The following is a 25,861-nucleotide window of genomic DNA, read 5'->3' as shown; positions in this document are numbered from 1 at the left end:
ATTTGTTTATATTGAAATAAGTTGCATCTAAATTTAAGAATTTATATTCATATATTAGAAAAAATTAATTAATAATATTAGAAATATTTCAGTAAACAAACAAACAAACGGGCTGCGTCTCCCAGCTCAAACAGCCTGGTGTTCATGTGCTAACTGCTAAAACAAGGTTTCAGTTAGAGTAGTTTCTTATAAACTGCAACGTTCAACAATCTGAGAGAGCCGTATAATAACATCAGAGGCAGCGGCAGACTATCTAGACCAGTAGAAGTGGCAAAGCAAGGGATGTGTTTATATGTGTTTGCATGCCAGACTGAACTTACAACTTGTCAGATGAAGAGAACATACATCCTCACTTCCCTGACTGCCTCGCCAATATCAAAGGCCCCTCTGGGCTGTCAGATCAGATGCCAGTTTAAAGAGATAAAGAAACAAACACTGCCATCTCCCTGCGGTAAACACACACACACACACACACACACACACACCGTAATGCAGCGCTATACAGTGATCAAACACCGTTTGTGTGTGTAAGCAAGCACACACACACACACACACACACACACACGTCTGAGTGGTCTATGACACTCCAGACAACAAAACAAAGACAGTCTTTGTGTCTCACAACCAAATGAATAAAGAGAAACCTAACGTGAACATTATATCACTATTTATTACTCAGAGCTCCAGAATACTTCATTGCGATTAGTCAATATCAGCACTGAGCGCTCAAATATGTTTGTATAACGTTGGCTAAATAGTATAGAGTGAATTCAGGTTAAGTGGGACATTTTTCCCTGTCATCTCAATGACAAAAGTGTCCCAATTTACCTGAATTCACCCCTATTTCACTGCTTTCCACACCAGCACCTGTGTGGTTACTTTTACATCTCTCATATTAATCATATTAATTATATAAAAATTAATCAGATGTAAATGTAATCATTTATTTTTACATATTATCAAATATAAATGTATTTATTAACATCATTATTTTACTGGGGAGAAAACATGCGATGAAACATGCAATGTCTAATGCAACCTGAGTTAGGAGAAATCTTGAAAAAAAAAGTGTATTTTGAAATATTATAATTGATTATTTGTTTATTAATAGCATCATAAATAACTTATTTAAATATTGTTTTAATACCATATAATATATAACATTAAAAATGTATATAAAAAAAAATCATTCATTAATTAAAATTAAAATTAGATAATTTTTTAATACAATAAAATTTAAAAAATTAAATGATTTACACATATTGTCAAATATACAAAATTATTTTATATATACACATTCAATTTTATTTAATTAAGTATTAGACAAATGTTATATTTTAAATATTAAATGATGCAAATTTAAATAAGATAGACAGAGCAATGATGAAAGAAAAATGGAATATATATATATATATATAAATAAATGCATGTTAACGATTTTAACTAAAATAAAATATATTATAATAATATGTACAATTTAATAGAATATATTAAAATAAAATACTTTCATCTCTCATATCATTCTGCAGTCTTTCTATACTTTCACATCAAATTAAATTCTATATTAAAATAAAATTAATCTAATAAATCAAATCAAATTCTATATTAACTACTGCATCTAATGAATCAAAACTATTAGCTGCCATCTGCAGTAAAAACAGCCCTGGAGGACAGTATTTATTTCATAGGAAGCATGAACTTTTGAGCGACGACTAGAAGCAAGAAAACGAAAATGTCATTTAGAAGAAGAAAGCACCACTGAGGGACAAAGATCTGCATGAGAGCGGAAAACACACAAATATGTGAACTTGAATTTCAGATTAACAACTTATGTAACATACTGTATGCATTAATCTATTAATACTGTAACACCATACTAGTTGCTAGGCAGATGGTTTAGATTGGGATTTTCAAAGCGGGGTGGTAGATAATGAAACAATTTACATTACAATCAATAGCTCAGCTCTATACACTCATCTATCTGGCACCTAGCCGTGGAAAATGCAGGATAACATGCATCCAGACACAAGCCGCTGATAATGAACGGCAGACTGTACATCACCCCCTCCATAATATGCACTTCTTGCGGTTTCGATTGCAGCGAGTGCGTGTGAGAAATGACTTTCCTTATTAAGCCAGAAACCTACACAAAGCTCGAAAACCACACATCACAGAAAAAACCCACAGCCGCTAAGAGCAGTATCTATATAAGACAGCCAACACAAAGAGTAAAGTAGGTCAGGCCTCCTCAGAGCGCCGCTGTCTGCCCGAGAGCTGATAAGACGACTCAAGACTCACACTTTTCCATACTTCAACCCTTCTGTGGTCAATTTTACTTTAGTTTTTCACATATCTGTTGTATTTCTACCTAGAAAGATTTGACAACTCATACTAAGTGGTTTATACAAAGGGAAGCATCGCTATTACTGTCGGCAGGACTCATGGTTAGGGGTTTTTCAAAGGCAAAGACACTCATCCCACACTGTTTATGCTACAGGCATGTGTGTGACATCTCATATCATGCGATATAACGGATATAACAACAAAACAGGTGAAAAATCCCCTAGACTTTCATTGAAGGCCATATTTATAAACTAGAAAGTTGACACTTGGTAAGTCAGCATCTATTAACAACACCTGATAGCAAGAAGAGCGCTTCATTTTATTGAATGTACTTTAAATCTTGAAAGTATATTTTTTAAAAACTGTAATTGCATATAGTAATGAAATAAAAGGCCACTTAAGACAGTTTCATTTTATTTCTTAAAATATATATCTTTAATCTTTAAACAAATTATCAAATGACACACTACAGTTAAAATTAAATGTTAGTCAACACGCCAGAATAAGAATTTTCTTTAAAACACAATAAAGGATTGTTATAACACTGATTTAAAAAAAGTGCACTAAAAGTGTACTTGAGTGTGTTAAATGTACTAAATAATAACAAATGTGTAATTACAAATAATTCATTGCATGACATACAAATTTAAGTATATTTTAGTTGTTCATAAATGCTTGTCAGTACCTTCGTCAGTACCATTTAACCAGTTTTCAAAAAAAAAGAGAAAGAAAAGGCAAAGTTGCAAAACAAATCAGGAAACAAAGACAAAATACAAAAAACACAAAGTAAAAACGAATGAAAAAAAATCACTAAACAAATCAGAAAAACAAAATACCAAATGCAAAACAAATATCAAAAAAGAGGAACAAAGCGAAAATAAATGAAAACACAAAAAATATATACATATAAATTACATTACAAAAAAAAAAAAAAAAAAATGCAAAACAAAATACAAAAAAGCAAACAAATTAAAATGCAAAATAAAAAACAAAATGCAAAATAAAATAAATAGCAAAAAAAGAGCAAAGTAAAAAAAAGAAATGCAAACCCCCACTACACAACGAATAAAAAAATACAAAACATATAGTAGAACAAAACAAAACATAAATAAATGAAAATACGAAAATATATATATAAATATAACATCACAAAACAAAAACATAAAAAAACGGAAATGCAAACATATTTAAATGACATACATATTAAAGTATGTTGTAGTTTACCATAAATGCTTGTCAGTTCATTCACTTTAATATTATAAATATTAATTATAATATACATTTTATATTTAATATTAACACTTTAAGCATATTTTAAAGAGAATTATGAAATTACATATAAAGATGTATTTAAGTGGGTTTAAAAAGCATGTTTAAGTTCAACTAACTGTATATGAAAGCTTTGGTGATATTTGACTAGTTTGCAGTCATGCTATCTGTCAAACACTGAGGAAACAAGAAAGTGTGAGAAAGAAAGTTACATAGGACAGCCAACATCAACACACACACACACACAAGAAAAGTCCCAAAACCACCAAAGCCTTAAACAAAAGGCAGCTTTTCCAAACAGGCTTAGCAATCTGAGACAGAGCATTGACTGTCATTGAATTACCCTAGTCAAAGAGTGTACGAGCGCATAAAGTGACAAGCAGAGGCAGAGCCGTATGCACAGCGTGATAAACTCACAGACACAGCAGTAAAAAGACACTTAGAGAAGCTCTATAGAAATTACTGGCATACAAGCTCTTAACCAATCAATATAATCCTTTTCTCTCTGTCTCAGAGCTTTGGAGAGATGAATATAATGATCACTCACAATGCATCATGTCGATAAACACACGGCCAAACCATGTATGCTTGAGCTCATTCAAGAAGACGCTTGTTAAATGGCACTGTTTTTCTTTAAAACATAATGCATTGAATGTCTTGTCTTTCAGCTGATGTTGTTTTCGTTTAATGAAGAGTAAAACATTTCTGACAGAAGACAATTTTGTAGATCTTAAATGCCAAGACAACAGTAGAAAACACTGTCTAAAACTTGATATTGTATGTAATGTTTTGTGTATGTTCAGGTTTTTTTGGCGTTGACTATTACAATTACACAGACAGATGGGCAGCTAAATGTTGTGCCAGCCATCTGAAATGCTGCAAACCCATATGCAAATATTATTCAAATCTATTCACAATTTGTTGACAGAAACCACCACCCACACTCATACACACGCTGAGCAAAGAATGGCTGTCCATATTACACGCGTACATATGGCGGCGGGCTTGTTTACATACTGCTTTAAAAGACTTACTGAAACTACGCTAATGGTAATGACGTTACAACACATAATCTATCAGTGACCATGTAAGCAGTGGCAAAACACAAAAGAAACAATCGAAAAAATAGTAAGTGACAAAGCAAATATCACAAACCACTAAACAAATTAACAAAGCAAACATAAAACAAAACAGAAACAAGAGCAAAACAAATGAAAAAATAAAATAAATAAAAAATAAATCACAAAACACTATACAAAAACAAACAGCAGAAAAAAATACCAAAAAACAAATAAAAACAAAATCACATAAGAAATCAGGAAAAAAAAACAACATAAAAGGGCAGAGCAAAACAAAAACAAGCTAAGTAAATGAAAATACAAAAATTAAAAACAAATCAGGAAAAAAAAGAAAAAAAAAAAATCACTAAAACAAAAAATATTAAGTCGCAAAACAAATGCAAATGATGAAAAAAATTAACAAAAAACAAATACAAAATCCAAAACAAAAAGCAGAATAAAAATATAAAAAGCAAATAGTAGAACAAAGTCAACAAAAATAAATGAAAACACACACAAAAAAAAAAAATCACTAAACAAATCTAAATAATTTCAAAACAAAAATAAATGAAAATACAAAAACACAAAACAATTAAAAAAAACTAAAATAAAATACAAAACAAAAAGCAGAATAAAAACAGAAAAAAGTACAAAAACATAGAAGAACAAAATAAAAAAAGACATGAAAATGCAAAATCAAAAAGCAAAACAAAAATAGAAGAAAATGAAATAAATTACAAAGCAAATTAGGCAAAAACAAAAATAAAAAAAACTAATAGCAGAACACAAATAAAAAATAAAACAAAATTACAAAACAAATCAGAAAAATAAATAAAAGAAAACAAAAACGTTTTTAAAAATCTGAAAATTAGCAAAATAAAAAATACAAAACAAACAAACAAATGAATGAAAACACAAAAGGACAAAACATATCATCTACTTAATATCTACCAAGATTCTTATCTAAATAATACAAAAACGCTAACGACTCTGAAAGATCTTTAGTTGTGTGTACATGAACATATAGAAATTGCCTCTAAGTGAATGAGGACATATAAGTGCAATAGTGTTGTTGTACTACTAGTAAAGATCTGCTGACTACAGCAACATATTGCCTGTTCAGCGTGGGATCATGGGTGAGGTGATAAAGACTGAAGGGTAAAGAGCAGAGGAAAGGGCGCTCACCTCGTGGCTCTTCGGCCTGTTTGGCGAGCTTGCGGAGAGCGGCGGCGAATCCCGAGTGTGCAGACTGGGCTGCGGGGCTCCCGTTGGCCACCACTGCTCCGCTGATGGGGGAGGGAGTGAGGGGGCTTACAGTCGCCATGCTGCATGGTGCTGCCGAAATCATGCCTAATGATGGAGACTTTAGCTCATGGCTCATACCTGCAGAGACAGAAAGATGTAGTTTCTGTTCAAAACTAAATTCACTATCACAGAGGCTCAATTTAAGATTGAGTTCAATTCAAATTGCTCACGCTATTTTTATTTCCACTCCAAGTCAGTAGAACCACATGCTTTGATTCGCACAAGCTTTATACAAAGATGAAGGAGTGTGTGTGTGTGTGTGTGTGTGCAAAACAGGTTTTGTTAAAAATTAACCCTATAGAAGCCTACTGTACTGTATAACATTTGTTAAGCAAATTTTTAAGGTCTTGAAAATTATCAACATGATCAAAACTTGTACCGTACGCAATCTACTACATACCTTCTGACATCTAATTTATAGTTCATACTTTTATAATAAGTACATATATTTTAGTATAAAACATGCATTTTGAGGTTGTGGTTCATCAGTGTCTTTTTGCTGTGTCTTTAAGTAACAATGGCCCGGTTTCACAGAAAGGTTTTAGACTAAGCCAGGATTAGGCCATTGTTCAATTAGGACATTTAAGTCATTTTTATAAACATGCCTATGAAAAAAACATTACTGGTGTGCATCTAAAGACAAAACAAAGGCACTGATGTGTTTTAAGATCAGTCAGTGCAAGTTTCTGTCAGTTGAAACAGCTCAGACTTACATTTTAGTCTAGGACTAGGCTTAAGCCTTGTTTGTGAAACCGGGGGAATAACTTATATTTTTAGTACCATTTCAAGAATAACACTTCCTGGACTGCCAACTTCATTTTACTCTATTATCCATATATCATTTTTAGAAAAATTAGGTTAAAATGCGAGTATCAAATATGATCGTCAGGCTTTTGAGAAAGGTTTATTTGTTCATCTCTCAATCATCGTTGTATTGCATTGCATTAAATAAATAGCAGAACAAAAAACGAAACAAAATAAATGAAAACACAAAAATACAAAACAAATCAGGAAAAACCTACATTTGAAACAAAACAGCAACAAAAGTAAATGAAAATGCAAAAACAAATCAGAAAAATACAAAAACAAAATGTAAAACAAATAGCAAGACAAAAAAGGATAAAAGCGCAAAATCACAAAACAAATTAAAAATACAAAACACGGTATAAAGTAAAATGAAAAACAAAAGAGGAAAAATCTGTAAAAAAAAAAAAAACTATGAAAAACAACAAAACAGTAAATGTTTTACCCCCACAACAAATATTACTGAGCTTAAGCATTTAAATCTCATCTTATTAAGACATATTTTTGAGAGACTGATATTTATATGCAATTTATGTAAGTAGTCTGCTTTACTGTTTGAGCTCCACTTTCACTTTTTGACCATACAAAAATCAGCAAATGCATCAAATAGCATATTTTTGCTCAATTTGTGACTCTGAACAAAGGTTTTTTCCTCCTCGAGTTGAGCTCCATATTCTTAATATATCAGACTGTATGTGCCAAAAAATCCTGATGTATCAAATATGATACTCAACATACTCAAAACATACTTTTCATTTTCTTTTTGATTATTTTATCTAAAGTTGCAATGAACTGTTACATTAAAAAAAGATTTTCTGACTATTTTATTTGTCTGATTTACAGGCTTAAAGCATAAAGAGTGAGTTTACAAATAATGAATTACATAAACTGATAACCACATTTATTTGCATATGCTTCTTGCAATGATTCAGTGCCTGATACATTAACTGGTTTGCCTAAAAAAACCTGATCGGCAACCAGAATTCAACTATGACAAGGTCAGACCACCTGTATGAAAATAGTTTTACATTTACATTGCATTTTATATTTAGCAGATTTATCCAAATTTTATCCAAAGTGTTTTAGTAAAACAGAAGCAATTCATTTTAAAGTGACAGTAACATCAGAGGTGCTGGGGAAAAAAGTAAACATTTGGATAGAAAAGTACAAGCTACGGTACTTCAGAAGTGAAGGCTTAACAGAACAATGGTTGCTGTTTTTTTCTTAAAATAAAGGTTTGGAAGGGAGAACAGACATGTTAGACTTTTCACATGTTAAGTTCCAGATCTGAACTGTGAGTTTTCAATAACTTCCTTCCTTTGTGTATCTCTCGCTCACACCTCCAGCTATCACTCACTGCCAGCGTTTCTACCAGAAACAAACAAAAGCTTGCTTTATCGTGATAAACTCTGCCTCACCCTTGGCCTTCTGCTGAACCGAGCAAAACAATTAATAATGAACTTAGGGCAGTTAGGAGAGCTGGCAGCAGCATCCTCTGCCATCAGCCACAACTTCATTACGACTTAATGGAGCCTTACGCATCCAAACATGCAGAGTAAGAGAACATAATATGTCCTGTGGCTGAACTGAACAGATTAATCTGATTAATCTTAAATAGTGTTATAATTCAGGCACAATATAACACTCAATTTGCAATTTGTTCTCTTTACATATCAGCTACCAAACAAAAATATCTTATGAGACTTTTGGGCAAAGCGAAGCAAATAAAACATGACAGAAGATATCAATAATGCACAGCTTCTGGCTTCTGTAGTGAAATAAAAACAATACAAAACAAAATGTATGGCCTCTTAGAGCTTTTGCAGTGAGCTAAAAAAAAAAGAAAAGAAAAAAAAAGTAAAGTACAAAAAAACATGGCTTCTTAGAACTTTTGTAGTGAACTAAAATGTAAGTAAAATAATAATAATAACAATGTATGGTCTTTCAGAGATTTTAAATCAAACAAATAAAAATCAAACAAAAAAAGGAAAATACAGTAAAACACAACAACAAAACAAAAATGTATAGCTTCAAGAGCTTTCATATTAAACTAAAGATTAAACAAAAGAGAAAAAAACGACTAAATATAACATATGGCCTCTTAGAGCTTTCATGGTGAACTAAAAATAAGTAAAACAAAGTTAAACAAAACAAAAACATGGCTCGTATAGCATTTGTAGTGAACTAAAAAAAATACAAAAATAAAATAAAAACTAAAATACAAAAAAACAAAACAAAAGAGCTTTCATGTTGAATTAAAAAAAAAAAAACAAGTAAAATACAGCAAAACAAACAAAACATGAATAACCTCTTTAGAGATTTTTTCTTAGTGAACTAAAAAATAAAACAAAATAAAAACAATAAAAGTAAAATAAACAATTAGAGCTGTAATGAACTAAAAATAAAATACAACAAAATAAAGTAAAAATCAATAAAACAAAAACATTTACAGCTACTAAGAGCTTTCGTAGTGAACAAAAAATAAAAATTAAATTAAAACAAAAGTTCAGTAAATTAAGTATATCTATGCAAATAGGCTTCACAAAAAAGTTAGCTATAATCCTCACATGTAGGATAATAAACAAGTGCAGCATTATAACTGAGACACTGTTTTCTCCCTGCCATTAAGCAAACCGCATATCCGTCGCTCTCCAATCCTGTTAAGGGCTTATCAATCAAATCATCATATCATGCGCTCTTGAAACACAGCTGTCTCCCTTCCACTCATTTGCGTGCTACAAACAGGCCTCTTGTCTTTATCTCCCTCATTCTCTCCTTCTCTTGACAAACATTCTCAATCAATCCGCTACTGAACTCACACGCGCTCCCACCCCCCTCCTCTCATCACACTTTCCCTCCAGGATAGTGTCAATCAGAGATAACAGAGGGTCTCTGCTCGCTGTGGAAATGAGAAAAGCCACAGGTATCTTCCGGAACACACAGCCATTCTGAGAGAGACGGCCCTCTCAACACAGAGCGATTTATAAGCTGCTATGTCAAGGAGTGGGACAGAGATAACATTTATTTCTCTAGGATGCCTTAAAGGACTCATTCACCCAAAAACAACAACTCTGTCATCATTTAATCACCCCTCAAAGTTGTTCCAAACTCACATGATATATAAATATATATTATTCCATGGAACAAGAAATTAGATATTTAGCAGAATGTCCAAGCTGCTCTTTTACATTAAAGTAAATGGGAATTAAAAAGTAAAAGAACAAAAGAACAAAAACCATACCATAAGTCATCATGATGTTCTATTTGCATATATTAAAGTATTTATAGAAGCAAATTTGGTATGAATCCCAGTTCATATAGATTCCAGATTCTCTCCCTAAACTATATTATTGCTCTGACAATAATAAACATTGCTGCTTCATTGCAGTTTTTAGCATGATCTACAACCTTATTAAAGGAGTTAATTAGTCATCTGGCATGCTTAGTGAAATATTCCACATCATTACACATCTATGCACTCGCAGATGCACCTACACCTCAAACTACTGCAAAAAAGAAGCATTTTAATCCCTGATCAAGCAGGATTTACTGTAGGTCTGTGGCTTATTAACCTCACACGTTTGAGTATAGTCACATATGCAAACACAAAAAGGATATTGTACGAAAATCATCAGATCTCCAGCCGGCCATGCAAAATGAATGGCCAAATGTTTAAAATGGCTCACTAAAAGCACCCAAGGCTTGCTATGTGAAGATCTCCTCTCTCTCAAAGATGAAATCCTGCTGTGCTGTTTTTCCCAGAGGCTTAAGCTGTGGTTGGAGTCAGCAAAAAACAGTCCCACAGTCCTCTGCTCCCCACTGGCTCTCTAATAAGCTTGTTCATTAGACAGTACAGCCAATGCAAATTGACCCAGCCCTTGTCGACATGACCGGCTCATGTAAATTCAATGGGAGAAACAGCAGGGATAAAAGACTGGGTGATGGATGATGTGTCAAAGTGCTTTGTTGGCCACAAATGAACACTCTCACACACATACATGTCCATAATGATGACAGACAAGCATTCATGCATGGGCGACTACAGAGATCTGCTACCCTCGGCATTCATTAAGACTAGATAAAGCACCTCACACACACCTGCCTTCTGCTCATTAACCCCAGTGTGTGTATGTGCGCGTGTTTCACTGTCAGTATTAAAGATGGATGAGGACTAGAATAGTACTGTTACTTCGAGAGTGAAATGCACTAATTGGTTGTGACTACAATAAAGATTGATAACTAGAGAGAACGTTGATCACAAAGCTACTGGTTACAAAGGGCTTGAAGGTTGAAGACCTTACATTGACGTATAAGTGCCAAAACAACTCCACTTGCCATAACTGAAGCCCTTATGCTATGCTTAAATGTCCTTGATTTACTTTGTATTGATTCTTCTAGATCTGTCTGCAGTAATCTACACTGGTATCTACAACCTGTTGATCTCAGAGCTGACAGAGCATATTTAGAATTGTATTTTCTTGGGATAAAGGCCAAAGTATACTTCTTTTTTTTACGTTAGCGTACACGTACAGTCATACGCACAGCCTTGCAAAGTATACTTCATTTGACGCGTACACAGACGTTTGACGCATGTGCTTTGCATCAAATTTCAATACCTCTCCTGGCCTAATGATGCCAGTGTTTGCGCAATCTCTCACCTCGAGTTAAAACCCATATGAATATCTTTGTATTTTTTCATGCTACAGTGGTACAAATGAGGATATTTTCTAACCTCTTCGCACAATCTCTCATCTATGTGGGCCTCCATTGTCACTGTAACTAACCCACATTCTGGTTTGTTCTGTATATGCATTTTTTCTTCGGCTACTTCGTGAATCGATACCCCCACGGCAGGGTTGCTACTTTGCGGATAAACTAATTACTGCAAGAGAGTTAAATGCACATGTGCGACCTGCGTGTACAATGTACGTGCGGTTACAACAATCCGGCTGTGAAACTCTGTTCTCCCCACCCCCAAACCACCGGTGTCCCACAAGGTTCGGTAATAAGTCCCTTAAACTTCCTCATTTTTAGACCAGATCACTCTATATCACACTCTTAAAAAAGTTATTTATTGGCATCAATGGTTCAATAAAGAACCTTTAACATCCATGGAACCTTTCCATTGCACAAAATGTTCTCATAAAAATAAGTTTTTTTTGGTTTTTTTTTAAATGTTCTATCCACCTTTTTCCTGAGTGAGCGCCGCCATGATGGATTCTAACTTCACAAATCCATGTTAAAAGGGGGTAAAAAAAAGATCAACTCAATTAAACTGAAACTGTGTTAAAATAATGTGTGCTCTTATTGTTTTTGTGGGCAAAATCCTTTGAACGTCATCCTAATCTAGACCTATATATATATGTGCCCTCGTCTGTTTTCAATGCAGCTTACCTCTGGCCGCTTTATGCCATCTATCCACTCATTAAACTTTGACAGGTGAGTTACTGCAAAAAGATATTGCGACACTGTAAAGTGACGAAACTATGGTGCCATGTACTTTTTTAAAATCATTTTCATAAGTTTAACGTTGTATTATCAGCTCTGAAAATACATTAATGTGACTAGAAACTAGGGATGGGCGATATCTTATCGTTTGCGATATACCGTTGAAAATTCTCCTCACGATAAAAATTTGTCTCCTCACGATAATAACGATAAGTCTAGTTGATGACGTAGTTTTGTGCGGCCCGATTCACTGTTCACGTGCGGAGTGAAAACAAGCATGGCGGAAGGCGGACGTGAGGCTGACAGTGCGTTCACACCGGACGCGACTTGCGCGAATAAATCGCGCTATTCGCGCGTAGTTGGACGCGTGAACATTTTGGGTTTACGCGCTTCATTCGCGCGTGAAATTCACTGCACAACAGGCGCGAATTCGCGTCATGGGCAGGGCTTCTGCCAGGCGCACATGTATGACTGCCACAGAGAGCATATGTATAGAATTTCGCTCTAAACGCTCAATTCGCGCTGCGTCATTCGAGCGAATTGCGCGGCAGGATGTCTATTCGCGTCTTTGCATCGACTTAACATGTAAATCATTCGCGCTTAACGCTTCATTCGCGTCTGGTGTGAACGCACCATGAGGAGGAGCTTGTTGTTACGCGAGGAGCTACCTCCACAATTTGCAACTGGTTTGGTTACAGAAAATCAGATCATGAGGAGCAAACTACCATAATATGCAAAGTGTACAGAAAAATGGAAAAATGGTGGTTACAAAGAGTGGAAACACGTCCAATTTGAATTTGACATAAAAGATGCCATACTTTTAATAAAGTTAAATATGCCATTTCTGAGATATTACAATGAATTAATTTCTAAAATGTTATGATATGGAAAGCCTGAAACAGATCACAGCAGTATAGCCATACACAGGCTTTCAGTCATCAGCAACGTGGTAAACGTGTGCCAGTAGCCTATGCATATGATTTAATATGAAGTGTCCATAACGCATTATTATGGTTGATAAGAGCAATTAATGGAGATGAGCTGTTGATCATTATTAGCATGGCCATAAGTTGGCTGTGTACAGAAAGTTTCAAGTTAATTGCATTAATAATACTATATGAAATAAACTTAATCTTTAAAACTTAACCTATTTATATATATATATATATATATATATATATATATATATATATATATATATATATATATATTATCGTCATTTGTATCGTTATCGCAATAAATACCTGAAATTATCGTGATAAATTTTTTAGGCCATATCGCCCATCCCTACTAGAAACACCAGAGACTGGAAATGTAGATCATCGTTCCAGTCAGGTGAGACTTCGGCATTCAGGAAAAAGGTGGATAGAACAGTGGTTCTCAATTCCAGTCCTCGCGTACCACCATGTCTCTCTTATTTAACACACCTGATGACACCATTAGAAAAGAACTCCATGCATGAACTGTGTTTCAATTGACATGGTCCCTACACGGTGTTCTTTGCTCCCTGAGCTTAAATATGTTTAAGTTTACTTTACTTTAGAACATTCATTCACGGATTTGTGCTACGCCACTACCTGCATCGTCTTCACACACAGACGAAACTTACTACAGAAGAGTAAAATGTGACATAATATACCTCTGTAAATAAATACAATACAAATACAAATAAATACACGTTAATGCACTTTGAATGGAACATATATGCGCCCGTCTAACTGGAATCATGGCAGAATATTGTGAGATGTCCACTTCGCAGGGCACTTGCTGTCGAATAGAACAAACGTCTGAGGTGATAAGAGATGCATACAAAATGTGCAGAGCAGTGGTACGCGAGGACTGAAATTGAGAACAATTGCTATAAAACAATCATTTTTTGCTCCCCAAAGAACCTTTAAGTGAACAATTGCTAAAAGAACAATTTATTTTCTTAAGTGTAAATAACATTTTATTAATCTAAAGAGCCTTTTTTGCAATTAAAAGTTTTCATAGATGTTAAATGGTTCTCCAACAGCATTACTGCGAAATTCTCCATTATTTTTAAGCGCGCATCATGCAGTTGTGTGGCTTCTCTAATCACTACTACGACTGCACTTGACAGCTCATTTCGCATTCACATTTAGGCCTAGGTCTTATAATTTGGTCTGAATATGTCTGATAAACCTATTTGAAAATTAGGTTACTCTTCTTCCCACTCATGAGCATTCCCACGGTCATGATCTTTATCTCAGGTGACGGTCTCAGTGTCATCCCCTCTAGGTGCTAAAAAACCTTTGATGTTGCCCTACACAACCAGCTCTCCCAGCCCTGAAGCATCAGGCTCCTTTATAAGTACACAAAGTTATTTTTTGCCAAACTAGCCAACAAACCACACTCTAGTCATTTGTCCACTAACATTTATGTTAGTTTGTTATTTAGAGAAATTCTATCATCTTACGCGTCTTTCCAGATCTTTAAAGTCAATCAAATTTAAAACACCATTTCTGACTATGCCAAGAGCTTCCTAGGCAGATGTCTATAGAGGTGACCTGGGGTTAAGCTTGTACTGCACTTGGGGACCCTTGTGTTCAGATCAGACTGTAGTCTCTGAGGGGCCTTTGTCACTATACATACCAAGGGGCCCACATGTCCCACATTTGTTGTATGTACAAAGGAGCCCATAGGCCCTAGCAGCCCTGGAGCGTCCCTGGGGCACTGGTGGTCTGCTCACACTGTATTCACTGAGGGCCCTGATGTTCAGCTTCTGTTGGTAGTCTCGAGCAGTGTAGCCTGAGGTTTTGGAGGCTCCTGGAAATAATGTCAGTCATTTAGCGCAGTATACACCCCAGGGATCCGCTACTTCTAGTCTCCTAGCTCAGTGTTTCTGGAGTACCCTCAACACTGTACATTTCAGATGTCTTCCAAGTTAAACTTTTAATCTAGAACCTTGAGACACACCTTTTCAGGTTTCACCTCTTAAACCTCTTAGGCTCACACCCAAGATATTTTAAGGATAATGCACAACAAACAAAACCACAGATGTCCTACTGGCATACTTGTCATTCCTTTTTTCTCATTATGCATCGGTCCATCAGCACTGCAATTGGTTGACTGATCTGAAGACACAAGATGATTCATCTTTAGCCACCTGAGCATAGCTATATATATACACAACTGTTGTAGCATTTGCAGGTCTTGATAATCAAGGCTCCTGTGGTCTAACCTTAGCACATGACCCATATCTTCAGCCTCCTGTTCTGGTAATTACTGCTTATATTACACGTGTACTTTCTTGTTAGTCACTTTGTAAGGGTTATGAACATAAATGCATAAAAGCATCAAAGTCTGTAGTACCCTTTAGCCTTGTTTTAAAAGTAAAAGCAAAAGCAAACATGAGTAATCTTCAGCAGATTTTACTCAACATTTCTATTCATAGAACCACATCAGACACGGTAAGGTACCTCATAGTTACCACATTAAACTATAAAAGATGCAGATCACCAACAACCCTTCAAATCTACAGTACATAACTCCACAAAGGCATACATAGGACCTACTCTTCTTCATAAATGGTTCAGAAGCTAATATATACAATATTCATCAAAAACCATTACTGATATTATTAAAAAAGGGTTTGCATTGACAATAAAGTTTCATGGTTAACGCATTAATGCAACAAGTTCCAAAAAATCCAAATCAGTGGCTTCTGTGTAATTATTGGGTTTGGCATGGTATGTTCAGCATGTCGATGACTCTCCTAGCATAGACTTATGTAACAGCTCTCAATAATCATCAACAAATTATATATCTTTAATTAACAAATAAAATGGCTTTGCCCACACTTTATGGACATAATATTACATGCATAAAGTTATTTTTGCTGCTGTGTAGGCAAAAATCGCAAAAAGGAGTCTCCAATAAAAATAAAATCTAAAAATCTAAATAGGCCTATATTTTTTCAAGGTAGAAAGTATTTTATTTACAAATATTGTACATTAATTACATTATAAATTACATGAAGCTTTAGGATGTCAATCTGCTACCTAAACTAACCTTGCTTTGCCATAAAAACGTCAAATTTATTGTATTTTTACTAATTTATTTATACCTTGATCATGGGGTTCTTGAGCGGTCTTCTCTACAACAACATTAGACCAAATTTAAATTCTTTTGTTAAGTAATAAATATATAAACAAATAAAATTAATAAAACATTAATAAAATAGTATCACGCAATCACAAGCATCTTCATCACTGATAAACGGTTGCTCCACTAGAGACTTGTGTGTGTGTGTGTGTGTGCATGATGATACTTTTAGAAATCACAACAGAATAATGACAGAATTTGTCATTTCAACAGAATGAAGCAGTTATATTGTTAAACTGCACAAAAGCTTTAAGGCACCGAGTTCACACTAACTGGAGCTTCATCTGGCAGGTAAGGAAGCAGTTGTAAGGAAGCAGTTCACCGATACAGTGTAAACAATTACAACATAAATACTCTTATCAGTTGGTCCCACAGCTTTGTCTGTGTTTGAGCAGCAGGAAAAGTCCAACAAAAAAGTGAAAGCTTTTATTACATCCCACGCTGTCCCCTCTAAGGGACACTTGGCATCTCTTAAGCCCCCAAAACTGCTGACACACATCAAAGTATGCTGGGTAAGTGTTTATGCTTTGGGAATATTCCCCCTGTCACTATGTATGCAGTGCTGGTTGATCATTTTGAATATCTAGAGAGCATTTCTGATGCCAAAAATAGCATAAAAAATTGGTGTTTTCTTGCCTTTTGACCACTCTCTCCCCCTCTTTTCTCTTGGCATCTTATTACATGTGGCTCTTCTAAGACCACATTAACTTTCTGTTCCCAACTTTAATAAGTTAGACATATTTTTTTCCCTCAGTTTTAAAGTGCCAAAAATCATAACTTTCTTTTGTCACTTCAGCTCAACAGGCATATCTAAAATGAAGACCACTGTAGTGCAAACAGCCAATGTGTGTGTGTAAATACATATAGCAGCTGACCAACATCAGTTAAATAAGCAGCAGAAATCTGAGCTAATCCCAATACAGTCTGTCTCTGAGGGTTTAACACTGCTGACTACACACACACACACACTTGGTACAGGGGTTTTCATTTTATAATCCATCCTCAACACCCTGTTAATCAATCGCGAAACCAGAGATTATAAAAAAAAAACACTACTCCAGTCTTGAATTGCACAATAAAGTGCAGATTTTAAGTGCAACGCAAAATAATATTAAAATGTATTTTACATTTAATAACAACATTCTTTAAACTTATTTTAAAAATAAAAATTGACCACAAAAAAATGTTGTTCAACTGAAAGTCACTTCAGATAAAAACAACTGCTAAATGCATAAATGCAAATATAATATAATATATATATTATATGCATAAATGCAAATATAATATAATATAACCAATATTATAATATAATATAATCATCAACAAATTCAGATAAAAACAACTGCTAAATGCATAAATGCAAATATAATATAATATATATATTATATGCATAAATGCAAATATAATATAATATAACCAATATTATAATATAATATAATCATCAACAAATTCAGATAAAAACAACTGCTAAATGCATAAATGCAAATATAATATAATATATATTATATGCATAAATGCAAATATAATATAATATAACCAAGAAAGCCATGCTTTATACATAAAATGCCTTTATACATTTTTAAACAATTTGTAAATAAAAATATTCCAATTATTTAAAAAAGAATTAAACACAAAAATAATTCCAAATTGTTTATGCTCCTCTGTTTTAAGATACTTTGGATAAAAATTACTGATAAATATATATATATATATATATATTTTTTTTTAATGCACATATTTTAAGCCTGTCTGTATACCCGACTATGACTTAAAAAAAAACATACATAAAACACCTTTGTGTGTATTAACCTACAACACTCAAAGGCTTAAAGAGGTCAAAGAACAAAAGACTGGCAGGTCAAATCAGCATTCAAGAATGTAAATATCCGTTATCAAGCTGGTCATAAGCAAATAAGAGTCTAATGGAGTCAGATGGTCAATGAGGAGTTTCTTTATACAGCGTCTGCAACCCCCCACCTCCATCCCCACCCAAGATACACTCACATCAAACCATTAGAGTAGCACTGGATCACAACACAAGATCATATTTACTGTAAAAACATACTTACATTGCGCTTTTGCATTTGTATATTTTCAAGCGGTGACATTACTAGTTTTCCATTCGATTTGCTGTCAGCTGTTGACGATCTTCAATTACAATTGTTCCTGACTTAATGACGCCTTAATCTTTGACTTTTTGAGCAAGTAATTACAGTAACTTCTCACTGAACTACTCCTTCTCATAACATCCAACTCATCCAGTCTTTCCAGTTTAACACAAACTACAACTCACATTTCAGTTTCGCACTTAATCAAATAAAACCTCAGCCGTTAGTTATTTAGAAATGATCTCTGGAAGTCAGTGTGACAGGATAATGCAAACTCACATTCTGCCAGTATACACTGTACATATATCCAGACAGGCTTCTGGGTAAATATGACTTTCCACAGTACACTGACATTTACTTGACCACACAAAAACCCAGAAAAGGAAACAAGAGACTTCAAAAACGAAAACTTGACATGTGTAAAACAGACAGGATGTGACCAAACCAACAGTTTTCTATGGTTTAACATTAGTTTTTGCCGTTTTGGCCAATACTGATATTTTGGACGGCCGGTCAGACGGACGCAAAATACTTCACCAAAATTCATAAAATTCTTATTATTCATTGACAAGGATGTCTGTGAATCTCAAATTGTCCAAATAATCAGTCTAGCCAATATATATTGACCTAGTTTTCATATTTTACACTAAAATCTATAACATTAATAAATGTAACCAATATTTGAGTGATAGGCCTACTTCACTGCAAATTATCTCTGGGTTTCAAGCGTTTATCTGGACAAATTCACATCAAATACTGTATTAATAACCTAATTTACACAGGATCCAGAAGGGAGGTCTGAGATGGATGGAAAATTAACCTTGAGGTGACAGAATAGCAGAAGGTCATCTAACTCAACACGACTCTCTCAACAGCCCAACATTTTACTCAGAGACTATTGTTAAACAGTTTTGAATATGAATGAGTCCCAGAGGTCACATCAAGCATATCATTTCTAATAACAAAGCCAATAAAATCTATATCTGTCACGGAAGACCATAGTATTCCGGGCTCAAATGGAGCGACTGTAATATATTTAAACTAAGTAAACAAAAAACAGCTAATTGTACACTTGCAGGATGGACCACAAACGACTGTGACTGAAAACAAAGCGCCCCTCATCACGCAGTTCTCCGGCGAGCGATGGAGCCCTTAACAAACGCGACAAAACACTTCAGCCCGAGCCTCTTTATCACAGAACTCACCTTAAAACTGAAGAAAAGCGTATTTCCCACGCATTTAGAGCTGGAGTAAATCCATGGCGGTGCTCCGGCGGCAGCACAGCGGTCGAGAGCGCGGAGTGAGCCGCAGTGGAGTGAGTGAAGGCGGCGCTAGAGACTCAGCAGCACCTGCTCCGCTGATCCGCCCCCGGGGCAGAGCCACAGCCAGGGGTGAGGGACCTCCTCCAGACGGGGGTCATGTCACACCGAGATACATAGATAGCGCACTATCTGTGTGTGTGTGTGTTCTCGAAGGAATGCTGTAACTGTACATTCACAAACGCAAACATCTCTGCGTTTTTAAGCTAGGCTGCTATATTCTTCTACAATTAAAAAAAAAAAAAGTGCCTTTTAATTGTATTCACTATAGTGTTTGATAAAAAATAAAAAAATAAAAACAAATAACTTTTTTGAAAATAAATGCATGCAGCACCAGCGTTTTTCACTTTCGGAGGCGTGGTTAATATCACCTCATATAATTAATCGCGATTAATGTCTGATAAAGACTGAAGACTTTCAAAATATATTTTGTATTTGTGTGTATTTATATATACATAATAAATATACACAGTACACACACATAAAAATATATATATATAATTTAATGCAATCATGATTTAAAAGATACAATCTGATATATACATAATATAACATATAAAATATAACTTAAAAATATATAACCTGTTCTTCATATATAACATAAACACATAAACACATACAAACATAATAAATATAAGCAACAGCCCACCAGAATTAGAGTATGCTTACAAGATTTGCTACCGCAATAAATGCAAACAACATCCAGTATATGCTCAAAACTCTTGCCTGCATTTAAAATAAATATTACATACTTATGTCAGAATAATATTTCGAGCAAAGACATGGATCTTAAACAACAGAATCCCATATGAAAAAACAAGCTCACTATACAGTAAATAATGCAGAGCTATTTATGCAAAATAAATGAGATTATGCAAGTGTGTATTCCCTTCAGATTGTACCATAGTCTCTCTCTCTCTCTCTCTCTCTCTCTCTCTCTCTCAGGAAGAGTTTAAAACCTGGCACATATAAGACTCCATTTCCAACTGATTCTGGGCACACAAACACACACACACACACACCTGCAGGGCATCCTTGAGTTCGTATACATGTGTGTGTGTGTGTGTGTGTGTGTGTGTGTGTGTGTGTGTGTCTAATGTGCGATCAAACGACACACCACAGTGCTAATGGTGTGGAGAGGAGGATGCTTTTATGTGTGTGGTATAAACGTTACCTGCAGCCTAATCTGTGTCTGTGTCTCTCTGCACGTGTGTGTCTGTGTGTGTCTGTGTGTGTGTGTGTGTTTGCATGACAGTTAACTGATTACCGAGGCACCTGCAGCTGTGAAACACACACACACAGTGGAGGAAGATGAAGAGAGACTATAAGAAGGAAGGATTGTGGGGCGGCACATGTGCTGCTTTTAAGAGAGAGAGAGAGTGTCTGTCTGTGTGTGTGTGTGTGTGTGTGTGTGTGTGTGTGGAACTGACATGATTTATCTCTACTCAGCGGGAACACAATCTCCCAGCATCCCACAATGCATTTATGCACCTCACTGCTTTGACCTTGGTGCTCACCAAAAAGCTCAGATCACACACACACACACACACACACACACACACACACACAATACTGAACATATTCAACAAACAAACAAACAAACAAAAAATCCACAATATCTCTGTCTTACACTGTCTGTTTATATATCACTATATTGTGGTTGTCACATATAAGTACACTTTTGGCCCTGTGGAGAAAATAAACACACTTTACACACTTTCGCTATAGTTAATTAATCTGCTAACATTCTTTAAAGAAATAGTTGACAAAAATGTAAATGCACTGAAAATTTACTCACCCTCAGGCCATATAAGATGAAGATGAGTTTGTTTCTTCATCTGGGAAATGTAGCATTACATTAGTTGCTCACCAGTGGATCCTCTGCAGTGAATGGGTGCCGTCAGAATGAGAGTCCAAGCAGCTGATAAAAACATCACAATAATCCACAAGTAATTCACAACACTCCAGTCTATCAGTTAATGTCTTATGAAGTGAAAAGCATCATGTTTGTAAGAAACAAATCCATCATTCGACGTTTTTAACTTCAAACCATTGCTTTTGGCTAAAATAAATGATTAGTGCATTAAATGCATTTTTTTTACTTAATGTAATAATGTAAATCTATCACAAAACATAAAACATGTGTTATGGGACCAGCAATTGCTTATATTGTATTTACTGGATTTTTTTTGTTTTTTGGCATAAGCTTTCAGTAACAAAAAAAGTCCATAGAAAGTTTTTAGATTTTATTTTTCAGATTTTTTTTTAGTAATTGGAATTCAAAACAATGTGTACTTATTAAATATAATTGTAAAAGTCTAAATGAAAATAAATAGCCTTATTTTAATTTTCTTTCTTGCAAGGAAGTGTTTTTACCATGATTTTCCTATTTTGAAAATTTGCTGGTTTAAAAAGGAACATGGAACTGTTTTTATCATAATTTTTTACTTTTTAACGAATGTCACTATTCTGTCTGTCGGTCTGTCTCAGATGTGGTCAGATGAGATCTAATGTGTTTGATAAGGTGTGATGAGGTCTGAAGGGGTCTGAGGAGGTCTTCATTTTTATATATCTAAACCCTTAATGCTAACTATATGCCTAAAAAAGTCATCAGACTTCATGCTTTAAAAGCCTTTTTACGAGGCTTTGTCAGGTCAACATCAAAGTTTTTCCTGTTCCAGTTAATATTTATAATATCAAACGTTCCAAATTTATCCACCATCTTAAAATCTCTTTGAAAAACAGCAGTCACTGCAACTTTTTTGCATATTCATATGTCAAAGTAAAACCTTTGCTTTATTTTTACATTGTCTCTCATTTTAGCTTCATAGTGCTTATTTTGACCTATATTTGACATTGATTTTGGATGTATTGATGCTGTTTCAACAGCCGTTTACTCTTCAGTACCAGTTCAAACAGCTTCCTTTTGATTTCTTATAATAATGCTGTTGTATTTTTGAACATGTCAAGTTTGTATATAGAATTCACCTCATGTTGTTATTGTTCTTCTGACAATGGGTTTCCTCTTTAAAGCTATACGCTGACCTGGGGCATATTGCTTCACTGAAATACATAATCAGACTTGCTGTCCTGACCACATCTGCCAATATGCATGCTTGGGTATTGCATGTAAATATGAATAATAAGTAAACACACAACCAGTAGTTCTACTTTATGATCCAAAATGCTTTAATCTGGCCTTAAAAGCTATGCCTGAATGTGAAAGTCACTTCTCATTATCATATATTATCATTAAATACTATAATACAATGAAGAAATAAATTAGGAAATGAAAAAAATATACTGCAATACATTTAAATATATCAATTATAAAATACAATTATGTACATAACTAAATCTATGTGAATATTAAGCATAGAGATAACGTATTTTTTTATTTGTTTTTATTTTAAACTTTAAATGAATTAATTAATATTAATACCAAGATAAAATAAAGAAAATTATAAATAAAAATAAAATGTAAAAATAAATGTGTCTATTAAACATAGATATGAAGTATTTTAATTATGTTTTATTTTTATTTTTAATTAATTAATTAATTAACTAATTAAAATGTTATACATTTTATGTGGAAAATTAAGCTGAATTTATCCTGTCATATATATATATATATATATATATAAATAAGTGTCATTTATTTTTGAAGGCTTGGTCCTCTTGGCATAAGATCATAAACATGTTTCTGATAAGATTATGCATGCAAAAATAAAATAAATAAAATAAAATAAATAAATACATGCGCTGCTCCTCCACCTGTGCACAATGTATGTAATATGATTTAACATGATACATAGACACATTAATAGATCGAGACATGCACAGGGTCATTTCCATTTCCTCTTCTCCCATCATCTCTCTTCTTTCCATTCATATCTCTCTTTTAATCATCCATTCTGTGCAAATGGTTCATGGCCCGCAGTGCCTTGCCTCTCATCCTCTCCTCTGCCTTTTTTCCCTCCTTTCTCCAGCCCTCCACTCACCTCCTCTCCCTTGTTGAGTAATTATTGAGAAAGTAGCATGTGTCAGACACGGTCGCTGTGGCAACGGCGGTCAGGAACCCGGTCGTGAGCCCATTCAGAGCGTGAATGAGAGAGAGGGGGGGTGGGATAGAGATAACAGCAGGATGTCAGTATATCCACTGCGCCCCGAGAGAAGATCTCTCTCACACACACACACACACACACACTGGCAAACACTCTCACACATAAACACATGCAAAAATTTGTGCAGCCGCAGCAAACACATGCAATATTTATCATTACATTCTTCTTTTGAATGACTTGCATGAATCATTGTATGGCTTGTGCATTTTATATTAGTGACTATAAACAAGCTTAACTATGGATGCTTGTTTCCATCATGGTATAAAAAGAATGGTAATTTCAACTTTATATCTCAAAATTCAATTTTTCCGTGTAATTCTGACTATATCTCGCAATTTTAACAAATCTTCAGCATTGCAAGAAAAAAAAGCCAAAATTGTGAGACATAAAGTCAAAATTGTGAGAAAAAATGTCAGAACTGTGAGATATAAAGTCAGAAATTCAAGAAAAAAGACAATTGTGAGAGAAAGTGAGAATCGCGAGGTATAAAGTCAAAATTGTGAGATATAATGTCAGAAATTGAAGAAAAAATATAGAATTGTGAATTATAAAGTCAGAATTGCGAGATGTAAAGACACAACTGTGAAATATAATTTCAGAAATTCAAGAAAAAACTCAGAATTGTGAGAGAAAGTACAAATTGTGATATATAGTCAACATTGTGAGATATAAAGTAAAAATTGTGAGATATAAAGTAAAACTTGTGATATATAAAGTACAAATTGTGAGATATAAAGTAAAAATTGTGATATATAAAGTAAAAATTGTGATATATAGTCAACATTGTGATATATAAAGTCAGGATTGCGAGAAAAAAGACAATTGTGAGAGAAAGTCAGAATAGTGAGATATAAAGTAAAAATTGTGAGATATAAATTAAAAATTGTGATATATAAAGTAAAAATTGTGAGATATAAAGTAAAAATTGTGATATATAAAGTAAAAATTGTGAGATATAAAGTAAAAATTGTGAGATATAAAGTAAAAATTGTGATATATAAAGTAAAAATTGTGAGATATAAAGTAAAAATTGTGAGATATAAAGTAAAAATTGTGATATATAAAGTAAAAATTGTGAGATATAAAGTAAAAATTGTGAGATATAAAGTAAAAATTGTGAGATATAAAGTAAAAATTGTGATATATAAAGTAAAAATTGTGAGATATAAAGTAAAAATTGTGAGATATAAAGTAAAAATTGTGAGATATAAAGTCAGGATAGCGAGAAAAAAGACAATTGTGAGAGAAAGTCAGAATAGTGAGATATAAAGTAAAAATTGTGAGATATAAATAAAAAATTGTGATATATAAAGTAAAAATTGTGAGATATAAATAAAAAATTGTGATATATAAAGTAAAAATTGTGATATATAAAGTAAAAATTGTGAGATATAAAGTAAAAATTGTGCTATATAAAGTAAAAATTGTGAGATATAAAGTAAAAATTGTGAGATATAAAGTCAGGATAGCGAGAAAAAAGACAGATTTGCAAGAGAAAGTCAAAATTGAGATATAAAGTGAAAATTGCAAGATATAATGTCAAAAACTGAAGAAAAAAAGTCAGAATTGCGAGATATGAAGTCAGATATTCAAGAAAAAAGACAATTGCGAGAGAATGTCTCAGTTTTGAGAAAAATTAGTCACAATTTAAATGTTAAACTCGCAATTTCAAGGTATAAAATCACAATTCTGAGAAGAAAAGATGACATTATGAGATATAAAGTCAGAATTGCAAGAAAAATAAACTAAGAATTATGACATAGAAAGTCGCAATTAGCTTTTATTTATTTATTTTTATTCAGTGGCAAAAAAATATGATGTGAACTAAGAATTTAAGAATTTTATATTTCTTAATATTATTATTATAAAGGTAAATATTACTTATAATTAATTTTGTTTGTTTTTCTGTTTAAAACACTTGAAAAGTCAGTAAATGGAACAATACAAAATACGCATAT

General features: G+C 33.7%; 1 protein-coding gene across 3 annotated transcripts in view; it reads right to left on the bottom strand.

Annotated features, from left to right (window-relative positions):
- gse1a (Gse1 coiled-coil protein a) overlaps positions 1–19,777 on the bottom strand; it is a 42,269-nt gene extending 22,492 nt beyond the window's left edge. Inside the window, exons 1-2 of one of the 3 annotated variants that reach the window (XM_079414349.1) lie at positions 19,666–19,777; positions 5,856–6,053 (exon numbers count right to left, since the gene is read on the bottom strand). In XM_079414349.1, coding sequence (XP_079270475.1) covers positions 5,856–6,051 — 196 coding nt within the window. In that variant the 5' untranslated portion in view covers positions 6,052–6,053; positions 19,666–19,777. Of the gene's footprint in view, positions 1–320; positions 407–5,855; positions 6,054–19,665 lie in introns of those variants that run through there. The other 2 variants (XM_079414351.1, XM_079414350.1) reach the window with 2 other exon arrangements.
- Positions 19,778–25,861: the final 6,084 nt, after the last annotated feature.

This window comes from Barbus barbus (assembly GCF_936440315.1).
Source record: "Barbus barbus genome assembly, chromosome: 50".
In the NCBI taxonomy this organism is placed as follows: Eukaryota; Metazoa; Chordata; class Actinopteri; order Cypriniformes; family Cyprinidae; genus Barbus; species Barbus barbus.
This window is presented reverse-complemented; position numbering and strand designations above follow the sequence as displayed.